Here is a 23,473-nt window from a genome sequence, read left to right as displayed (position 1 = left end):
AAAGCTGGTGAAAGGAAGGCCAATGCTATTTTCATATTTAACAAAACAACCAATACCCACTTCTGCTCTCAGATCACAAGGGGTAACAAGTTGGAGACAAAAATGAGATATTCCATAACTAAACGTGGAGATAAGAAAGCATAACTAGAAAGGATGACAAATGAGAACAAAGAATGATTACATATATGCAAGTGTTCCCTAGTGAAACATATTCATTTATATGCTAACCTAAAAATCTTAATGAAAATGAATATGCACATAATCAGGGACTTACCAAAAGTGATAATATCTATATATATGTGTATATAGATAATATATATATACAAAAGAAGTTAACACAATGAAGGCTTATTTTGCTTCTTATTGATATCCTTGAGCATATTGATCTCATACTACTTCCTGACATATATGGATCATACTAGAGAAATGATAGGAAACTGGGAAGCAGTTTTAAAATCTGAGAAGTAATATTTCAAGCAATTTAAGTAGAAGTTACATTATTACTTTATGTTAATTTTTAGTTTTTGATTATGTGTCATTTAGATGTGACTTTTCCTGTAATTTTAATCATACACATAACTTGTATTTCTCTTTTAAAAACATTGCATCTCATCATTTTATTAATCTGCTAATAACTCTCATCCATCAACATTCATTCTATTTCAAACTCTGTTCAACTTTTTATCTTTTTAGCATTCATCTAGGTTATATTTGATTAACTACAGTCTTTTCTACCTTATTGCACACTACACCATATTGCAGAGAAATTCTTATTGCCTATTGTAACAAAAGAATGCCAATTTCCAGGAATTCTATTCACCTTTTCTATAGTATATTTTATTTAGTCCTTGTGGCATTTTTACAAAATATTTTTGAATATATCATTACACTAAGTATAGCTTAAGGTCATGTTTTGATCACACATGTCTGTAAATGCAATCCACAGGAGGGTAAGAGGCATGTTAAAAATCTGAATGCAACTGGAATATATAATGAGATCCTGTTTCCTAAAAGACACGAAGGAGAACAAGACAGATTATATCTCCATAAAAATATCCTCTGGTATTTTTGTCACTTCATGTAAATGATTTATCAGGGTGACATGGTTTATTGCTCTCATTTATATGAGTATTCAATATCTGTGCAGTGTGTTGAGGTTTGACAAACGTAAACAAGAGGAGCAAAAAATTTCAGTTAGTTATACTTAAATAGGTAGTTTTACTCACTTACTCAACTACACATTTTTGTATGACTAAAATGATTTTTTTCAATGAATGAAATCTCTATTTTCAATGCAATGTCTATCCAAATTTGGTTTACTATATGATTGCAATTACACATCAAACAATCTCTATCCAAATTAGGTTTTCTATATGACTGCAGTTACACATCAAACATTAAAGAGGATCATCATTCTTATATATTTAAAATGAACGTTTTCTTTTGGTTTAGTTCTTGGTTTTATAAACGAGAACACAATATGTGGCCCATAATGATCTCAAATAAAAAAATCAGTTTCAGTCACCTTCCCATGTCCTGATATTACAGGCATGTGTATCACCTCTACCTGAACGCTGAGTGTTATTAAGAATTTTACAAAGTTTTGCAATATATTTCCATAGCTGTCATATCTGCCTTACTGCTATCTAACTGTATTTATTTATTACCCATCCATACAAATTTTCTCTCTACTATCTGACTATAATCTATCTCTCTATGAATACAGAATTTATTATGTTTCATAAGATCAAGGAGATATTCTTAATTGCCATCATTGAGAAATGGATATTGGCTATAGTGAGATGCACTGAAGCCTGATTCTCTTCAAACCTTTAGTAGCAAAAGTGGCATAGCCTCAAATTACAAATAAGAAATGTATATTCGATGTAAAAATGTTTGGTGCATGATGAAAAAAACACAAGTAAAATACCCAGTCTATCTTTGCATCTATAACTGTATATCACATATTGTCATTTAAGTAAATGTGTTTATAATCACATGTCATAAATTGTCAAAATTTGAATATGTGTTAATTATACTAATGTCACATACTAAATAGCTGTCAGCTGATTGTATAGAGTAGCTATTGGTGATATTGGTGTCTGTACTCTGAACAGGTTTTCTAATAAGCCAAGATGGGAAAAGACAATCTTACAGTAGTGACTGAATTCATCCTCATGGGGGTCACAGACCACACAGAGCTTCAGGCACCATTCTTTGGACTTTTCCTCATCATCTATCTGATCTCACTGATGGGCAACCTAGGCATGGTCATCCTCACCACAGTGGACCCCAGGCTGCAAACACCCATGTACTTCTTTCTCAAACACCTGGCTGTCACAGATCTCGGTTATTCTACATCTGTGGGACCCAAAATGTTAGTAAATTTTGTTGTGGATCAAAATACAATATCATTTAACCTTCGTGCTACACAGCTTGCTTTCTTTCTTTTGTTCATTGTTAGTGAGCTATTTATTCTATCTGCAATGTCCTATGACCGCTACGTGGCCATCTGTAAGCCTCTGCTTTATACTGTCATCATGTCACAAAGGGTATGCTGGATGCTAGTGGCAGTCCCTTATCTCTATTGCACATTTGTTTCTCTTCTAGTGACAATTAAGATTTTCACTTTGTCTTTCTGTGGTTACAATGTCATCAGTCATTTCTACTGTGACAGTCTTCCCTTGTTATCTCTGCTGTGCTCAGATACACATGAAGTTCAGCTGATAATTCTAATTTTTGCAGCCTTTGATTTGATTTCCTCTCTGCTGGTTGTCCTTGTGTCTTACCTGCTAATCCTTATAACTATTCTGAGGATGAACTCCGCTGAGGGCAGGCAGAAGGCTTTCTCCACCTGTGGGTCACACCTGACAGTGGTCATCGTCTTCTATGGGACTTTAATATTTATGTATGTACAGCCCAATTCCAGGCACTCTTTTGACACAGATAAAGTGGCCTCCATATTCTATACACTGGTTATTCCTATGTTGAATCCCTTGATCTACAGCTTGAGGAACAAAGATGTAAAATATGCCCTACAAAGGACATTGAATAATTTGTGCAAATTATTTTCTTTGGGATTTCATAAAATATAAACTTCCATAATCAAATACATTAAAAAACATTAAAATTTAATTGTTTCCATAATAATCTTTAGAATGTGTTATTTTGTAATTTTTTACTGTTATGCATAGTTTATTAACAAAAACAAAATTTGAAATGAATAAATCTTTTCCACGATAATTTGATTTTATACAAAAGTGTAGGGAATACACACCAGACACCACTCATCTAAACACATGCACACATATACACACTAGCTGTAAGGAGAGTGACATGATGAGCTGACATGGGAAATAATTAGAGTTTCAAAAATAAAATAGCTAAGTTCTTTGTGTGATTATCACTTGTTGAAATAAACCCCAAAGTACCTGTTCCAGGTGTGTTCATCTATGTACTTGCTTTCTCTTAGAATTAACCTTCACTTTTCAATATTTGTTTACAAAAAATATAATTCGTATTACTTTACCAAAATAATGACTATCCCAAACACTATTATCATATTTGATATTTGTCAACACTTTCACTTCAACATGTAATTCTGCTATTCAGTAATTTAAATATCCTTGCTCTCCCATGATCTTGTCTCACTTAACCAATTTTCTTGACAATGAAAGACCTATCATTAAAGATCAGTACTCTTAAGCCCTTCACAAATAGGCTGAGCAATGCACTTTTTTTTCTGCTGCTGGCCTTAATGTCTGCCCACTCTTACAGATTTTTAAAATTATCTACAGAGATATGACAATCCCTAAGTAAAATATATGTTTATATTTGAAATGAATAAATCTTTTCTGTAAAAAGAATGCATTGAACTACTTTTGTATCTTTTCAGTATGTTTATATGTCTCAGTATTAACCAATATGATAATAGGTTTTCATTGATTCTCATTGGTTAATCATATTCATGTATCCTTTAATTCATGAGAGTCAAATAAAATGATAGTATACATTTCATTTATTTTTCTTTTGATCTATACAAGTATCCTTTGATGGTGTCAGACCATCAAAGTTAAAGTGAGGCTAGTATATAATGATTAGCTTAGGTTTTACACAGCTATGTACTATGACATTCTCGACATTTTTGAAAATATGATTACTTTTTCATAAAAACAAACATTTTGTTTTATTTTTCAGAACTTGTTACTGGGTTGGTTTGTTTTTTCATAAATATCATGTTATGTTATTTTTTCAAGTCCAAAAGAAGTGACCCAAAAAACTAATTCAAAACTATGTACAGACATAAAGAATGCAGCATTAGCAGAAATAAAAAGGGGTACAATAGAGACTGGCAAAATTGATATTTCATTGTTTAGGTGATTTTTAAAAATTATTTCTGAGACAACACCCCATGCTCTAACTCAGGTTGGCATAAACCTCACTATGTGATGGAAATTGGTATAGAATGTGTAGCCATTTTCATCCTTATTCCTTTCAAGTACTCTGATTAAATGCTTTAGCACACACACCAGGTATGATTTCTTTTAAAACTGTCTTAGCTTTTTCTTCATTTGCTTTCGTCAAAAAAAATTAGGAGATGCATACATAGCACAGCAGTTAGGAGCACTTACTGCTTGTGCATAGGACCTGAGTTCAGTTTTCAGCACTTACACCAAAGAATCACAACTGTCGGTAAACTCCAGTACCAGGACATCTTTCCTCAATGGGGATCTGAATATCTTTAGTGCACAGAAATTCATGTAGTCACACATACATACACATAAAAAATAAATAATTATTTTAAAATTCTATAGTCATTCAATGAAATTTTAAAGAGTCATCACACTGCAAAAAATGTAAAATATGCAAAATGAATCATCTCCATTTAGCTGAAAACTATATTTCTTTGGTGCACTTAAAAATTGTGTTTAAGGTAGTCAAACTACCAAGGACATCCAGGTAGCATTATTGAGTAGCATTTATCAGAACGACCTGGCAAAGAGTTATCAGAAATTAGCATTAAATAGTTAAAAATATACCAAGGACAAGGAGGAAGTGGAGAAGGAGGAATAGGGAATGAAAAAGAAAAAAAGAGGAGAGAAGAGGAGAATAGAAGAAGAAGAAGAAGAAGAAGAAGAAGAAGAAGAAGAAGAAGAAGAAGAAGAAGAAGAGATAAATGAGAGAGAGAGAGAGACAGAGACAGAGAGAGAGAGAGAGAGAGAGAGAGAGAGAGAGAGAAGGAAAAGGTAGTGTTTCTTGATTTCTGATTTCTGTCATTTCAGGTTCATCCAGTTTGGTCATGAAAGTTGTGGCTAATGATATATTTGTATGTGAAATTCTACAAGGAGAAAATAAAAGATAAATTTCCTTCACAAAAACAGAGAGCTTAATCAGAATGTTTTATCCATAATATTTTAATGCTTAGACTTGAGTAGTTCTATATGAGCTTCAGTCACCCAGGAAATTACTTAACAATGAGTACAACAAAGATGTATTTCTGGGAGTGGTGGCCCATACCTGCTGTCATGGCATTCACCAGTCTACTAAATGGAGATGTGCTACATTCTGAAGACTGATATGCATGACATATGAGTTCTTAGTAAGCCTGATCTAAATAGTGAAGCCCTGGCTTTAAAACAAATACGTCTGAATCCAATAGTTCTATAGAGAGGTTTCAGAACTCATGAGCTCCTAAATTTATGATCTCCTATATTCAGGCCTAATTTTGTGTAGATCCTTTGCAAATAGTCACAGTTGCTGTAAGATCACAACTACATTTGCCCACAAGACAGAATTTCACTTCCTTTTCCCTTTCTTCTGGCTCTTAAATTATATCTTCACTTGTCTACTAGCTGTCAATCAATGCTTTCAAACCCATGGTGAAATCAATGACCTTGGTTAAACTTAGTGTACCCCAATTAAAAAATGTTGTCCACTTCTCCACAGAAGAAAATTTCTCCTGTTGCCTGTATTTGTGTGGCGTTGAGACCTTGTGAGATTCCTGTTCCCATGTTAGATATCTATTGTTATAATTCTTGCTCTGTTTAGGCAGCAATGTTGGGAACTTTTGGGTGGAATTTATGATATAGTCATCCATGAAAAAATGTAGATAATATTATAAAACATACAAGTAATACTATATAGTTGAGAAGTTTCATTTATGCTTTAGGCATATATACATACACACGTACAAATGTATGACTATAATAATTAAGGGGAGACAGACTGTAAAATTGAAAGAGAGCAATGGAAGTTTTTTTGTAAGAAAGGGGGTAAATGATGTAATTAAAATCTAAAAAACTATTAATTTAAAAACACATTTTAAGCAAATATAAGTATTTAATGAATAAGTGAATACAAATGGATACATGGAAGGGACTTGTAGGAAGAGGTGATAACAAGAGTGGGAGGGGGATTAAAGAGGACCATGGATCAGTTTTATAACTCTAAGAAATTATTTTAAAAAGTTCGTTTACAGTTGTAAAATATTTCAAAAGCAAAATTATAATAACAGTAAAACAAAAGCAAAATTGCTTCTGATAGTGTGGAACTACTGACCTTATTAAAGGAAAGCCATCTGGTTCCAAGTGCAGACTATTTTATAAATTAAACTCTTTTCATTTTACCCCCATTATGTAGAGTCATCCATGAATAATAAAACCATTTCTGATTGATGTGACAGGAAAAAACAGAACCCTACATGATATTAAGACTGATTAGCATCTTGTTGCTATTGTATTCTGGGGTATTTGTACAAAATAAGATGGGCAAAAGCACTTCTATGAAACATATACATTGCATTTCACAATAAGGAATATTTTGTGATTTAAAAATATTGTACTATTCTTAATTTTAATATTCTCAGTGACCAACTTTCATCTGTACACATTTTATTAATTGGGAAGGAAGGAGTGGGGTGATGGCAGTTAAATAAAACACAAGGCAACTGATCCAGGATGCTGATGTAGAAAGTTGTAAGCAGGTAGGAAAAGAACTAACTGGAGATTAATTTCAAGGACCTGTGAGAGGTACCCATATAGAAAACAAAAGTCAAATACTTAGAGGACTGAGATGTTGAACATTTATACATGTTCAGTGATTCAGTACTAAGCAAGTAGTTACCATTCCTGTTTAGGTTGGTTTTGATATCTTACAACACAAAAGTCAGGCTCACTGATATAGACATTCTCCAAGGTCCTAGTAATTAGTAATGGTCCACTTTTTTTTTCATGGTCTTTGGCTATTATAGAGGAACTGCCTAAATCACAGTATGTAGAGGTCTACTTTTTTATACACTAATTTTCACTGTTTTAGTTTATTATAGTAGTCATCATCACTTTTCTGCTTGTGTAACATCAAGACACACTACATATACACAACAAAACAGAATCATTCCACTGATTTCCTTGAGTCTTAACATATTTGGCTGATGTGCATTTTTCTCAATCTTTCAATTCCCTTGCTAAGTGTATTTCCCATGTAATAAAAAAGTGCTTCATAGTATAATAGTGGAAAAAAACTGTTTTGCCAATCAGTTGTGATTTCAATTGACTGACTCTATTTGAGTTACTTAATTTTTTTCAAAAACAATCTTTCTTGTTTTACATACCAATCCCAGTTCCCCATCCCTCCCCTCATCCACTACCCCTATCTTCCCCCACCCCAACCCCATCACTCCTCAGAGAGTCAACAAAATCTGTCACATCACATAGAGGCAGGACCAAGGCCCTCTCCACTGTACCTTGGCTGAGCAAGTTATCTCTCCATAGGGAATGAGCTCCACAAAGCTAGTTAATGCATTAGCGATAAAGCCTGGTCTCATTGTCAGTGGCCCCATAAGCCTCCCAAGCCACACAATTGTCACCCCCACTCAGGGGGCCTAGTTCAACACTATGCAGGTTCCCCAGCTGACAATCCAGTGTCAGGAAGGTCCCACTAGCTCCTCAGTCAAATGTTTCTGTGGGTTTCCCCATCACGTTCTTGAACCGTTTGCTCATATTATTGCCCCTTCCACTCTTCAACTAGACTTGTAGCTCTACCCAGTGCTTGCTTAGCTGTTGATGTCCACATCTGCTTCCATCAGTTACTGGATAAAGGTTCTATGATGACAATTAAGGTAGTCATCAATTTGATTACAGGGGAAGATCAGTTCAGGAACCCTATTCAATGTGGCTTAGAGTGACAGCTGGGGCCATCTTTGTGGATTCCTGAGAATTTCCTTAGTTCCATGTTTCTCAATAGCCCCATAATAGCTCCCTCTATCAAGATATCTCTTTCCTTGCTCTCCCTCTTTGTCCTTCCCACAACTTGACCATCCTGTTCCTTCATAGACTCCTCCACCTCCCCTCTCTCCTCTCTTTTGACCCCCCTCCCATGCTGCTCATTTACTCAGGAGACCTTGTCTATTTCCCTTTCCCAGGGAGATCCATGTATGTCAACATTAGAGTCCTCCTTGTTACCTTGTTTCTCTGGGCTTGTAGACTGTAAGGTGGTTATCCTTTGCTTTATGTATGATATTCACTTATGAGTGAATACATGCTATATTTGAATTTCTGGGTCGGGGTTACCTCACTCAGCATGTTTTCTTCTAGTTCGATCCATTTGCTTGCAAATTTCTGGATGTCATTTTTTAAACCACTGAGTAGTATTTCATTATGTAAATGTACCACATCTTCTTTATCCATTTTTAGATTGATGGGCATTTAACTTGTTTCCAGTTTCTGGATATTACAAATAATGCTGCTGTGAATGCAGTTGAGCAAATGTCCTTGGGGTATGATTGTGCATACTTTGGATATATATGTATATATATATATATATATATATATCTTGATATTGATTGATTCCCAATTTTCTGAGAAACTACTATACTGAATTCCAAAGCAGCTGTACAAGTTTTCACTCCCACCAGCAACTCTTCTTATATTCTGTTCATTTAAATTATTTTGTGAAACGAAAAGCCAACTAATAGAAGAGCAAAATGTTGTATCTCTTTTCATATACAAGAAAATAAAAACACCCTACCTGGCCAATATTGTCAAAATTATGGTGTCATTTGCTATAAAATATTCTTTCCTTTCATGAGGACTGGATTATCAGATCATGAAAGTATTCCATGTTTGATCCAAATCACTGACTAATTAGCCCTAACTGCAAAATACGTTTATAACAAAATATTATTAGGTTATGAAGTTGCTGACAAATAGAAAATGAAATATAACATAATCTGTTGAGACAATATGTGTGATATATCTTGTTAAAAAATCCCTAGGTAAGATGTTTTTATCTTCAGTAGTAGACACTAAGAAACTAATCCGTAATGTTTGTATATATGATTTATCATTTAAAGATCAAGATAATACTTATAATATGAAAAGATTTTTTTCATTAAAATACAACCAAACACAAAAACAATGGCTTTCCAAATGTTAAATCACTACCCATGATCCTACACTATGTATATTAAATTTAATATGTCCCTTAGAATAAAAAGCTAAAGATTTTATGATCATTGATTGAAATGTGACAGTATATACTAATTATATAGTCATAATAATTTGCAAATACAAATAAAAAAGAATAATGGATGACTATGTAGATTAATTTGTTAGCACCGTGCTTGTGTTTGTGTCTGTGTTATGTGTGTATGAATGCAGACATAAGTGAAATATAGCATGTGTGTGCTTATCACAAAATGCATGGGAGGTCACAAGACAACCTCTGTGACCTTGCTTGCCTTCCATTGTGTTTAAAAGAGGGTCTTTTTCATAACTAATAAAGAGAACTTGAGACCAATATCCCTCATTAATATTGATGCAGAAATACTCAATAAAGTACTGGCAAATCAGATCCAAGAACACATCAGAAAACTCATCCACCATAATCAAGTAGGCTTCATCCCAGGCATGTAGGGTTGGGTCAACAAACGAAAATCCATCAATGTAATCCACCATATAAACACTCTGAGAAACAAAATCACATGATCATCTCACTGAATGCTGAAAAAGCCTTTGACAAAATCCAACAACCGATCATAATAAAGGTCTTGAAGAGATCTGGGATAACAGGAACTAACCTCAACATAATAAAAGCTATATACAGCAAACCAACAGCCAACATCAAACTAAATAGACACAAACTGAATGCAATTCCTTTAAGATCAGGAACAAGACAAGTCTGTCCATTCTCTCCATACCTCTTTAATATTGTACTTGATGTTATAGCTAGAGCAATAAGGCAACAAAAGGAGATCAAGGGGATACAAATTGGAAAAGAAGAAGACATATTTTCACTATTTGCATGAGGACATGGTGATTTACATAGGTGACCCAAAAAAACTCTATCAGGAAACTCCTACAACTGATAAACACTTTCAGCAAAGTCGCAGAATACAAGATCAACTCAAGAAAATCAATAGCCCTACTATATTCAGATGGTAAAAGGGCTGAGAAAGAAATCAGAGAAACATCACCCTTTACAATTGCAACAAACAACATAAAATACCTTGGGGTAACGCTAACCAAAGAAGTGAAAGACCTGTATCACAAGAACTTTGAGTCTTTGATGAAAGAAATCACAGAAGATACTAGAAGGTGGAAAGATCTCCCATGCTCTTGGATAGGTAGGATCAACATAGTAAAAATGGCTATCTTACAGAAATCAATATACAGATTTAATTAAATCCCCATTAAAATCCTAGCACAATTCTTCACAGACCTTGAAAGACAAATAATCAGCTTTGTATGAAAAAACAAAAGACCATGGATAGCCAAAACAACATTATTCAACAAAGCAACATCTGGAGGTATTGCCATCCCTGACTTCAAGCTCTATTATAGAGCTATAGTCCTGAAAACAGCTTGTAATTGGCACAAAAATAGACAGGTAGACCAATGGAATTGAATTTGAAACCCTGGTATTAACCCATACATGTATGAACATCTGATTTTCGAAAAAGAAGCTAAAAATATACAATGGAAAAAAGAAAGCATCTTCAACAAATGGTGCTGGCATTACTGGATGCTGACATGTAGAAGAATGCAGATAGATCCATGTGTATAGCCATTCACAAAACTTAAGTCCAAATGGATCAAAGACCTCAACATAAATCCAGCCACACTGCACCTGTTAGAGGAGAAAGTGGGAAGCACCCTTGAAGGAATTGGTAAAGGATACCGCTTCCTGAACATAACTCTAGTAGCACAGACACTAAGATCGACAATTAATAAATGGGACCTCCTGAAACTGAGAAGCTTCTGTAAGGTGAAGGACACAGTCAGCAAGACAAAAAGGCACCCCACAGATTGGGAAAAGATATTCACTAACCCCACATCTGACAGAGGGCTGATCATCAAAATTTACAAAGAACTCAAGAAGCAAATCTCCAAAACACCAAAGGATCCAATAAAAACACGGGTAAGAACTAAATAGAGAATTCTCAATAGAGGAGACTGAAATGGCTGAGAGATTCTTGAGAAAGTGCTCAACATCCCTAGCCATTTGGGAAATGGAAATCAAAACAACTCTGAGATACCATCTCACTCCTCAGAATGACTAAAATCAAAAACTCCAAAGACAGTTTATTTTGGAGAGGATGTGGAGAAAGGGGAACATTCCTACATTGCTGGTGGGAGTGCTGACTTGTACCCCCACTTTGGAAATCAGTATGGAGATTCCTCAGGAAAATGGGAATCAGTCTACCACAAGACCCAGCATTCCACTCTTAAGCATATACCCAAAAGATGCACATTCACACAACAAGGATGTCTGTTCCACTATGTTCATAGCAGCATTATTTGTAATAGCCAGAACATGGAAGCAACCTAAATGCCCCTCAAATGAAGAGTGGATAGAGAAAATGTGGTACATTTACACGATGGAATACTATTCAGTGGAAAAAACAAATGGAATCTTGAAATCTGTAGGCACTAGAAGTAACCATACTAAAGGAGGTAACCCAGTCACAAAAAGAGAAACATGGTATGTACTCACTCATTTATGGATTTTAGACATGAATCAGGGGAGTGCCAGCATACAATCCCACTGCTAGAGAATCTAGGAAACAGAACCTTCATCCAGTGACTGATAAAAGCATAGGCAGATATCCACAAACACTGAACTGAACTCCTGGAATCCATTGTCAGAAAGAGAGAACTGATGTGCAAAGGAGTTAAGAGTGTGCTGGTTTAACTCACAGAAATAGCTGACCTGAATAAGGGCAAGCTCTTGGACTCCAGATTGATGTCTGTGTAGAAAGCATGGGACTGACCCAGACCACCTAAATGTGGATGTCAGTGAGGAGACCTGGGTAATCTGTGGGGCCTTGAGTAGAATTTATCCCTAGTGTACAAATAGACTTTGGGTTCCCATGCCACAATATGGGAGGCTCTCAGTCTGGACTCTTGCAATAGGGTTTAGGCGCTGCCCTGGATGAAATGAGTTATTGGAGATCCAACATTGAGTGCATCACCCTCCTTGGGGATCAGACTGGAGATTGGGTGGGGGACAGGGGGACCTGGTAGGGAGGGAGGGGGAGGAGGGCAGGGAGGGGGATCTGGGATTGACATGTAAAACAAGATTGTTTCTAACTTAAATAAATTAAAAATTTTTTTAAAAAGAGTGTCTTTTTGATGGTCACTGCTGCATATGCCAAGTGAGCTATTCTGGGAATAATCCGCAGATTCTGAGTTTGTGTGGGTTCTGGAAATTTAATTCAGAGGAGTACTTATTTTAATATGGTTTCATGATATTAAATCCAGGTAGCTACATTTGCACAGCAAGCAACTTTATCCACCAGGTCATTTCCTAGTCCTTGTCATAATTTTATAGGCACTACACCAAATGACTTGGCAGAACTTGATGATCCCTCATCGAAGGCCTTTACCCGCCCTGGGAAGTGGGTGGAAAATGGAATGGGAGGGTCTATATGGGGCATGGGAGGATGGAAGTGAGTGGGAACTTGTATTGATATGTAAAATAAGATTGCTTCTAATAAATAAAATGTATTTTTAAAGTTTTACATGTGGCCCCCATCCCCCTCCATCTTCGGGGCCGCTCCCGGCTTCCAGAAGAACCGCCCACACAGGCCCCTCCAAGACCCCAACCCAGCGAGCCCAGCTTCAGGTGAGATTGGGTCCCTGGCTGGGACCACCCGCCCATCACCCATCACCCTCCATCTTCGGGGCCGCTCCCGGCTTCCAGAAGAGCCGCCCACACAGGAAAGAGATCAGCCCCTCCAAGACCCCAACCCAGCGAGCCCAGCTTCAGGAAAGAGATCAGCCCCTCCAAGACCCCAAGCCCAGCGAGCCCAGCTTCAGCTTCAGCTGCAGTAAGGAAGGAGACCAGTGGAGACAGAAAGCCCCCACCAGCACCCACTGGAAGAAGAGATGGGAAGAAGACAGAATAAGAGATCACTCAGCAATAGAAACACCAACACGACCCCACCAGAATCCAGGGATCCAACACCAGCAAGACCTGAAAAGCACTACATAGATGAAGAAGAGGAGACAGACCTTAAAAATTATTTCATGAAGATGATGGAGAGCCTCAAAGAAGAAACGAGGAAATCCCTTAAAGAAATAGAAGAAAAAACAAACAAAAAAATCCATGAAATGGAGGGAAAAATTCAAGAAATAAACAAATCTCTCAAAGAATCTAAAGAGCACCAAGAAAAAACAACCAAGAAAATTAAGGAAACAGCTCAAACAGTTGAAGGATTGAAAGCTGAAATAGAAACGATAAAGAAAACACAGAATGAAGGGATGCTGGAAATAGAAAAGCTCGGTAAACGGTCTGGAATTACAGATGCAAGCATCACCAATAGAATACAAGAGATAGAAGAGAGAATCTCAGGTGTTGAAGACTCATTAGAGGACATAGCATCGTCAACCAAAGAAAATCTCAAAACCAACAAATCCTTAACACAAAATATTCAGGAAATATGGGACACCGTGAAGAAGCCAAACCTGAGAATAATAGGTATAGAAGAAGGTGAAGAACTTCAACTTAAAGGTACAGAAAACATATTCAACAAAATCATAGAAGAAAACTTCCCTAACCTAAAGAAAGATATGCCTATGAAAGTACAAGAATCTTACAGAACACCAAATAGGCTTGACCAGAAAAAGAAGTCACCTCGCCATATAATAATCAAAACATCAAACCTACAGAGCAAAGAGAAAATATTAAGAGCAGCTAAAGAAAAAGGCCAAGTAGCATATAAAGGCAGACCTATCCGAATTACACCTGACTTCTCAATGGAAACGATGAAAGCCAGAAGATCCTGGTCAGATGTCCTACAAACGCAAAGGGAACAAGGATGCCAGCCCAGACTACTATATCCAGCAAAGCTCTCAATTACCATAGATGGAGAAAACAAAATATTCCATGACAAAGCCAGATTTAAACAATACGTATCCATGAATCCAGCTCTACAGAAAATGCTAGAAGGAAAACCTAGAGCCAAGGAAGATAACTACATTCACAAAGACACAGGCAATATAGAATCATACTTTACAAAACACTAAAAGAAAAAGGGAGGAGAAACTACACAAAATAACTTCACTAACAATAAATCAAGCGCAAACAAGGATCACCAATCAATGGTCATTAATATCCCTCAATGTCAATGGCCTCAACTTACCTATAAAAAGACACAGACTAGCAGAATGGATACGAAGACAGAACCCTTCCTTCTGCTGCATACAAGAAACACATCTCAACACCAAAGACAGACGTTATCTCAGAGTAAAGGGCTGGGAAAAGATCTTCCAATCAAACGGCCCCAAGAAACAAGCGGGCGTAGCAATCCTAATATCTAACAAATTAGGCTTCAAATTAAAATCAATCAAAAGAGATGAAGAAGGGCACTTCATATTCATCAAAGGAAAAATACATCAAGACGAAGTCTCGATTTTAAATATCTATGCAACAAATAAAAGGCACCTACATTCGTGAAAGAAACATTACTAAAGCTCAAAATGCACATAAAATCTCACACACTAATAGTAGGAGACTTCAACACTCCGCTCTCACCGCTAGATAGGACCTCCAGACAGAAACTTAACAAAGAAACAAAATAATTAATAGAAGTTATGACCCAACTGGGTTTAACAGACATCTATAGAACATTCCACCCAAATACAAAGGGATATACCTTCTTCTCGGCACCACATGGAACCTTCTCTAAAATTGACCACATAATAGGAAACATAGCAAATCTCCACAGATACAAAAAAATTGGAATAACCCCCTGCATCTTATCAGACCACCATGCATTAACATTAGAATTCCACAATAACACAAATCGCAGAAACCCTACAAACTCATGGAGATTGAACAATGCACAATTGCACCATCCCTGGATAAAGGAACAAATAAAAAAAGAAATTAAAGACTTCCTCGATTTCAATGAGAATGAAGACACAACATACACAAACTTATGGGACACTTTGAAAGCAGTGCTGAGAGGAAAGTTTATAGCACTAAGTGCCCACATGAAAAAACTGGAGAACAGTCATACTAGAGAATTAATAGCACAGCTGAATGTTCTAGAACAAAAAGAAGCAAACTCCCCAGGAGGAGCAGATGCCAGGAAATAATCAAATTGAGGGCTGAAATCAATCAAGTAGAAACCAGGAAAACATTGAGAAGAATCAATGAAACAAAGAGTTGGTTCTTTGAGAAAATCAACAAAATAGACAAACGTCTGTCCAAACTAACCAAAAGACAGAGAGAGAACATGCTAATTAACAAAATCAGGGATGAGAAAGGGGACATAACAATGGACTCTGAGGAAATCAAGAGAATCATCAGGGCATACTTTGAAAATCTGTACTCCACAAAATTTGAAAATTTAAAGGAAATGGACAATTTCCTGGATAGATATCACTTGCCAAAACTAAATCAAGAACAGATAAATAATCTAAACAGATCTATAACCCCTAATGAAATAGAAGCAGTCATCAAAAGTCTCCCAAACAAAAAAAGCCCAGGCCCAGATGGCTTCAGTGCAGAATTCTACCAGAAATTCAAAGAAGAGCTCATTCCAATACTCGTCAAAGTATTCCACACTATAGAAGTAGGAGGCTCACTGCCAAACTCTTTCTACGAGGCTACAATTACCTTGATACCCAAGCCACACAAAGACACAACTGAGAGAGAGAACTATAGACCAATTTCCCTCATGAACATTGATGCAAAAATACTCAATTTTGCAAACCGGATTCAAGAATACATCAGAAAAATCATCCACCATGATCAAGTAGGCTTCATTCCAGGAATGCAGGGATGGTTCAACATTAGAAAATCTATCAATGTAACCCACCATATTAACAATCTGCGAAAGAAAAACCACATGATCATCTCACTAGATGCTGAAAAAGCCTTTGACAAAATCCAGCACCCCTTCATGATAAAGGTCCTAGAGAGATCAGGGATAACAGGAACGTACCTGAATATAATAAAAGCAATATACAGTAAACCAACAGCTAACATCAAACTAAATGGAGAGAAACTCAAAGCAATTCCTCTAAAATCAGGAACAAGACAAGGCTGTCCACTCTCTCCATATCTCTTCAATATTGTACTTGAAGTTCTAGCTACAGCAATAAGACAACAAAAGGAGATAAAGGGGATACAAATAGGAAAAGAAGAAGTCAAACTTTCATTATTTGCAGATGATATGATAGTTTACATAAGTGACCCAAAAAACTCCGCAAGTTTACTCCTAGCGCTGATAAACACCTTCAGCAATGTGGCAGGATACAAGGTAAACTCAAAAAAATCAGTGGCCCTATTATATACAGATGATGAAGTGACTGAGAAAGAAATCAGAGAAACATCACCTTTTACAATAGCCAAAAACAGCATCAAATATCTGGGGATAATGTTAACCAAGGAAGTGAAAGACCTGTATATCAAGAATTTTGTGTCTTTGAAGAAAGAAATCAAAGAAGATACCAGAAAATGGAAAGATCTCCCATGCTCTTGGATTGGTAGGATCAACATAATAAAAATGGCAATCTTGCCAAAAGCAGTCTATAGATTCAATGCAATCCCTATCAAAATTCCATCACAATTCTTCAAGGACCTGGAAAGAACATTAATCAACTATATATGGAAAAACAAAAGGCCCAGGATAGCCAAAACATCCCTATACAATAAGGGAACTTCAGGAGGCATCACCATACCTGACTTCAAGCTCTATTATAGAGCTATAGTCCTGAAAACAGCTTGGTATTGGCACAAAAATAGGCAGGTAGACCAATGGAACTGAATCGAAAGCCCTAATTTTAACCCACACACCTATGAACACCTGATTTTTGACAAAGAAGCTAAAACTGTACAGTGGAAAAAAGAAAGCATCTTCAACAAATGGTGCTGGCATAACTGGGTAGTGGTATGCAGAAGACTGCAGATAGATCCATGTTTATCGCCTTGTACAAAACTTAAGTCCAAATGGATCAAAGATCTCAACATACATCCAGCCACACTGAAACTTTTAGAAGAGAAAGTGGGAGATACTCTTCAACGAGTTGGTACAGGAGACCACTTCCTAAACATAACACCAGTGGTACAGGCACTGAGATCAACAATTAACAAATGGGACCTTCTGAAACTAAAAAGCTTCTGTAAGGCAAAGGACACAATCAAAAAGACAAAAAGGCAGGCCACAGAATGGGAAAAGATATTCACTAACCCTACATCTGACAGAGGGCTAATCTCCAAAATTTACAAAGAACTCAAGAAACAAGTCTCCAAAACACCAAAGGATCCACTTGAAAGGTAGGGTACAGAGCTAAATAGAGAATTCTCAGTAGAGGAGGCTAAAATGGCCAAGAGACACTTAAGAAAGTGCTCAACATCCTTAGCCATCAGGGAAATGCAAATCAAAACAACTATGAGATACCATCTTACTCCTGTCAGAATGGCTAGAATCAAAAACACGGAAGACAATTTATGCTAGAGGGGATGTGGAGAGAGAGGAACACTCCTCCACTGCTGGTGGGAATGCCGACTCATACAGCCTCTTTGGAAATCAGTATGGAGATTCCTCAGGAAAATGGGAATTAATCTACCACTAGACCCAGCAATTCCACTCTTAGGCATTTATCCAAATGAGGCAGGTTCATACAACAAGGGCATCTGCTCCACTATGTTCATAGCAGCATTGTTTGTAATAGCCAGAACCTGGAAGCAACCTAGATGCCCCTCAACTGAAGAGTGGATAGAGAAAATGTGGTACATTTACACAATGGAGTATTACTCAGCAGAAAAAAACAATTGTATCTTGAAATTCGCAGGGAAATGGATAGCACTGGAAGAAACCATCCTGAGTGAGGTAACCCAGTTGCAAAAAGACAAACATGGTATGTACTCACTCATATATGGATTTTAAATATGGATCAGGATAGTGCCAGTCTGCACTTCCACAGATAGAGAGTCTGGGAAACGGGAAAGAACCTAAAAGATATGCATATATGCATAGTACCCAAGAGAAGAGGATGGAGACAAGATCCTCTGAATGCATGGGGAACAGGGCGAGGGGGGGGGTAGTGGGACCTGGGAAGAATAGAGGGGGTAAAGAGGAAGGGAGTTGGTCATGGGGGAACAGGAAGTTGAGGGGGTGGGGGTAAAATAGGGGGAAGAGGGAATCATAGGATCGAAGACAGATCAGGCACCAGAGTGACCTCGAGTGATCTAAAGGTATAACATCAATTGGCAAGCTAAGCAATAGTGGAAGGACCACCTCGAATGCCCATTCCTGATAATGAACTTGATGTCTATAACTATCCGGGAGCCTTCATCCTGGGACTGATGGAAGCAGAGGCAAACATACAACTAAGCACTGAACTGAACCCAAGGAACCCAGTGACAGAGAGAGAGGAGTGATGAGCAAATTGGCAAAGAATGGGCTGGCAAAACCAGCAGAGACAGCTGATCTGAACAGGGGAGTGCTCTTGGACCCCAGACCGACAGTGGGGAGGCCAGAATGGGACTGATCTGGACCCCCCCAAATGTGAGTGTCAGTGAGAAGGCCTGGACAACCTATGGGGCTCTGAGCTGTGGATCAGTGTCTATCCCTGGTATACAATCTGTCTTCATGTGCCTATAGCACAAAGAGAGATGCTCTCTCAGCCTGGACTCTTAGGGGAGTGCCTTGACCCTACCAAGAGTAAAATGATAGACTCTAGACATCCCCTATGTGGAAGGATTTGGCAATAGGGTGGGAGGGAGGGTGGAAGGGGAGTGCGGGAGGAGGGGAGGGAGAGGGAACTGGGATTGACATGTAAAACAAGCTATTTAAAATTTTTAAAAAAAGTTTTACATGTGTTTTAAACTGATATTAGTCCATAGATGTGTTATCATTTTTGTATCCCTGTCTGATTGCCTTATCAAAACAACTGAATTCTTAATCAGGGTCTCCACCCAGGTAAGAAGACTTTGAAAATTGTTAAGATAAATACATGAACTCAGCTATTACTAAAAAACAAATATAACTGTTATTAATAACCAGACAAGACCTTTTTTTTTACTCACAAGGCTAACTTTAAACTTTCTGCCTTGCTCCTCAGTCATCAATTTTAACATGAACCTTTTTCTATCATATGTGATATTGTCTCTGTCTCATATCTCATGTTTACTCCCGATGTACTTCCTGGAGAGGCAGAATGATATAGCATTTTTGAGACTATATTCATATGTTAGATGAAGTATTTGAATCTTGACTTTACCACCTATATTTGAGTGACAGTTCATTAAACATTGTAGCCCTTTGAGCCTCAGTTTATTTGTATCCCATAGGCATACAGTAGACATGACTACCTACTTCTTAATGTATTGTGAAGGTCATGAGTTCAGGTCCATAGAGAGCTTAGAAGTATATCCAGCACAGAATAGTTTTCCTCTTTCTCTACGTGTTTATATTCTTTCTACTGACTTATTTCCATACTTCTCCATAGGTGTTTAAGGGCAATCAGGATTTTCAATCTGGACCTTGTTTTCACACAAGAGAGATGCATGGTTCAGAGATCATTAAAATTGTGTTTCATGTGAAGAACAAAGTGGCAGAAATGAGACTGACATGTTAGGAGATTCTGAAGTAAGTCTCTAGAATCAGCTTTTGAATTTTAGTAAACAACTTGAGATGTAATGAAACATTCAACCTTAGCCAAAGACTTAAGTTATAGTGAGTAAACCTAATGTGTAAAGTAGTTGTTATTGCTTCTTTAAGCAAAGGCTCCACTTGATAAAAAGAAAAGGAAGATTTCCAAATACATACATTCATACATTTATATGTATACACACACTTATATATATGTATATGTGTATATATACACATATATAATGTGTGCACATGTATGCTTATGCATGTGTGTGTACATGCCTGTGTGCTTTGAAAATTTTAAACATAAATAAAATAATTTTTCACATAATTCAAAAAACTTGCTAACAAATGAAGTAGGCATTAGTTCTTTCATCATAATAACTACTTTATTGCTAGATGTGATGGCATGTACTTGTAATCCCAGTTCTAAGGAGGTAGAAGCAGTAAAAGAAGCACTCGGTCATCCTCAGCTACATAGTTAATCTGAAGTCAGACAGAGCTACAGAAGACTGTGTTGATGCAGAGAGAGGACAAGTAAAAATTCCAGGTCACCCTGGTCTACATAGCATGACCCAGCCTCAAAACAGAGGAAACAGAATCAATACCATTCTAACACACTTATTATTCATCCATTTTAAAGACCATGCCTCCACTAGGTGCCCACATGAAGAAACTGGAGAACTGTCATACTAGAGAATTAATAGCACAGCTGAATGTTCTAGAAGAAAAAGAAGCAAACTCACCCAGGAGGAACAGACTCCAGGAAATAATCAAATTGAGGGCTGAAATCAATCAAATAGAAACCAGGAGAACATTGAAAAGAATAAATGAAACAAAGAGTTGGTTCTTTGATAAAATCAACAAAATAGACAAACCTCTGTCCAAACTAACCAAAAGACAGAGAGAGAGCATGCTAATTAACAAAATCAGGAATGAAAAAGGAGACATAACAACATACTCTGAGGAAATCCAGAGAATCATCGGGGCATACTTTGAAAATCTGTACTCCACAAAATTTGAAAATTTAAAGGAAATGGATAATTTCCTGAATAGATATCACTTGCCAAAACCAAATCAAGAGCACATAAACAATCTAAACATAACTATAACCCTTAATGAAATAGAAGCAGTCAACAAAAGTCTCCCAAATATAAAAAGCCCAAGACCAGATGGCTTCAGTGCACATTTCTAGCAGAAATTCAAAGAAGAGCTAATTCTGATACTCCTCAAAGTATTCCACACAATAGAAGCAGGAGGCTCACTGCCAAACTCTTTTTACAAGGCTACAATTACCTTGATACCCAAGCCACACAAAGACACAACTAAGATAGAGAACTATAGTCCAATTTCCCTCATGAACATCGATGCAAAAATACTCAATAAAATACTAGCAAATCGGATTCAAGAACACATCAGAAAAATCATCCACCATGAACATGTAGGCTTCATCCCAGGAATGCAGGGATGGTTCAATATTAGAAAATCTATCAATATAAACAAACTGCGAAAGAAAAACCACATGAACATCTCACTAGATGCTGAAAAAGCCTTTGACAAAATCCAGCACCCCTTCATGATAAAGGTCCTAGAGAGATCAGGGATAACAGGAACATACCTGAATATAATAAAAGCAATATACAGTAAATCAACAGCTAACATCAAACTAAATGGAGAGAAACTCAACGTAATTCCTCTAAAATCAGGAACAAGACAAGGCTGTCCACTCCCTCCATATCTCTTCAATATTGTACTTGAAGTTCTAGTTACAGCAATAAGACAGAAAAAGGAGATCAAGGGGATACAAATAGGAAAAGAAGTCAAGCTTTCACTATTTGCAGATGATATGATAGTTTATATAAATGACCCAAAAAACTGCCCAAGGGAACTTCTAGAGCTGATAAACACCTTCAGCAAAGTTGCAGGATACAAGGCAAACTCAAAAAAAATCAGTGGCCCTATTATATACAGATGATGAACTGACTGAGAAAGAAATCAAAGAAACCTCAACCTTTACAATAGCCATAAACAGCATCAAATATCTGGGGATAATGCTAACCAAGGAAGTGAAAGACCTGTATATCAAGAACTTTGAGTCTTTAAAGAAAGAAATCAAAGAGGATACCAGAAAGTGGAAAGATATCCCATGCTCTTGGATTGGTAGGATCAACATAATAAAAATGGCAATCTTGCCCAAAACAGTCTACAGATTCAATGCAATCCCTATCAAAATTCCGGCACAATTCTTCACAGACCTGGAAAAACAAAAGGCCTAGGATAGCCAAAACAACCCTATACAATAAAGGAACTTCAGGAGGCATCACCATAACTGACTTTAAGCTCTATTATAGAGCTATAGTCCTGAAAACAGCTTGGATTTGGCACAAAAATATGCAGATTGACCAATGGAACCGAATTGAAAACCCTGATTTTAACCCACACACCTATGAACACTTGATTTTTGACAAAGAAGCTAAAACTATACAATGGAAAAAAGAAAGCATCTTCAACAATTGGTGCTGGCATAACTGGGTACTAGTATGCAGAAGACTGCAGATAGGTCCATGTTTATCGCCTTGTACAAAACTTAAGTCCAGATGGATCAAAGATCTCAACATAAATCCAGCCACACTGAAAACTTTAGAAGAGAAAGTGGGAGATACTCTTCAATGAGTTGGTAAGGAGACCACTTCCTGAACATAACACCAGTGGCACAGACACTGAAATCGACAATTAACAAATAGGACCTCATGACACTAAAAAGCTTCTGTAAGGCAAAGGACACCGTCAAAAAGACAAAAAGGCAGTCCACAGAATGGGAAAAGATATTAACGAACCCGACATCTGACAGAGGGCTAATCTCCAAAATATACAAAGAACTCAAGAAGCAAGTCTCCAAAACACCAAAGGATCCAATTAAAAGGTGGGGTACAGAACTAAACAGAGAATTCTCAATAGAGGAGGCTAAAATTTCCAAGAGATACTTAAGAAAGTGTTCAACATCCTTAGCCATCAGGGAAATGCAAATCAAAACAACTTTGAGATACAATCTTACTCCTGTCAGAATGGCTAAAATCAAAAACACTGAAGACAGTTTATGCTGGAGAGGATGTGGAGAGAGGGGAACACTCCTCCACTGCTGGTGGGAGTGCCGACTCCTACAGCCACTTTGGAAATCAGTATGGAGATTCCTCAGGAAAATGGGAATCAATCTACCACAAGACACAGCAATTCCTCTCTTAGGCATATATCCAAAAGAGGCAAATTCATACAACAAGGGCATCTGCTCCACTATGTTCATAGCAGCATTATTTGTAATAGCCAGAACCTGGAAGCAACCTAGATGCCCCTCAACTGAACAGTGGATAG

At 37.1% G+C, this 23,473-nt stretch overlaps 1 protein-coding gene across 1 annotated transcript; it reads left to right on the top strand.

The window, feature by feature from the left end:
- Positions 1 to 2,135: 2,135 nt before the first annotated feature.
- On the top strand, positions 2,136 to 3,095 carry LOC101823155 (olfactory receptor 8K3-like). The gene has a single exon (XM_013119940.1). It carries the CDS (start codon positions 2,136 to 2,138, stop codon positions 3,093 to 3,095), a length of 960 nt encoding a protein of 319 aa, XP_012975394.1.
- The last annotated feature ends 20,378 nt before the right edge of the window (positions 3,096 to 23,473 follow it).

This window comes from Mesocricetus auratus, unplaced genomic scaffold (assembly GCF_017639785.1).
Source record: "Mesocricetus auratus isolate SY011 unplaced genomic scaffold, BCM_Maur_2.0 Super-Scaffold_100004, whole genome shotgun sequence".
In the NCBI taxonomy this organism is placed as follows: Eukaryota; Metazoa; Chordata; class Mammalia; order Rodentia; family Cricetidae; genus Mesocricetus; species Mesocricetus auratus.
This window is presented reverse-complemented; position numbering and strand designations above follow the sequence as displayed.

Excerpts from the sequence above, each read along its gene's own strand:
- LOC101823155 (XM_013119940.1), top strand. The coding sequence starts at position 2,136 with ATGGGAAAAGACAATCTTACAGTAGTGACTGAATTCATCCTCATGGGG.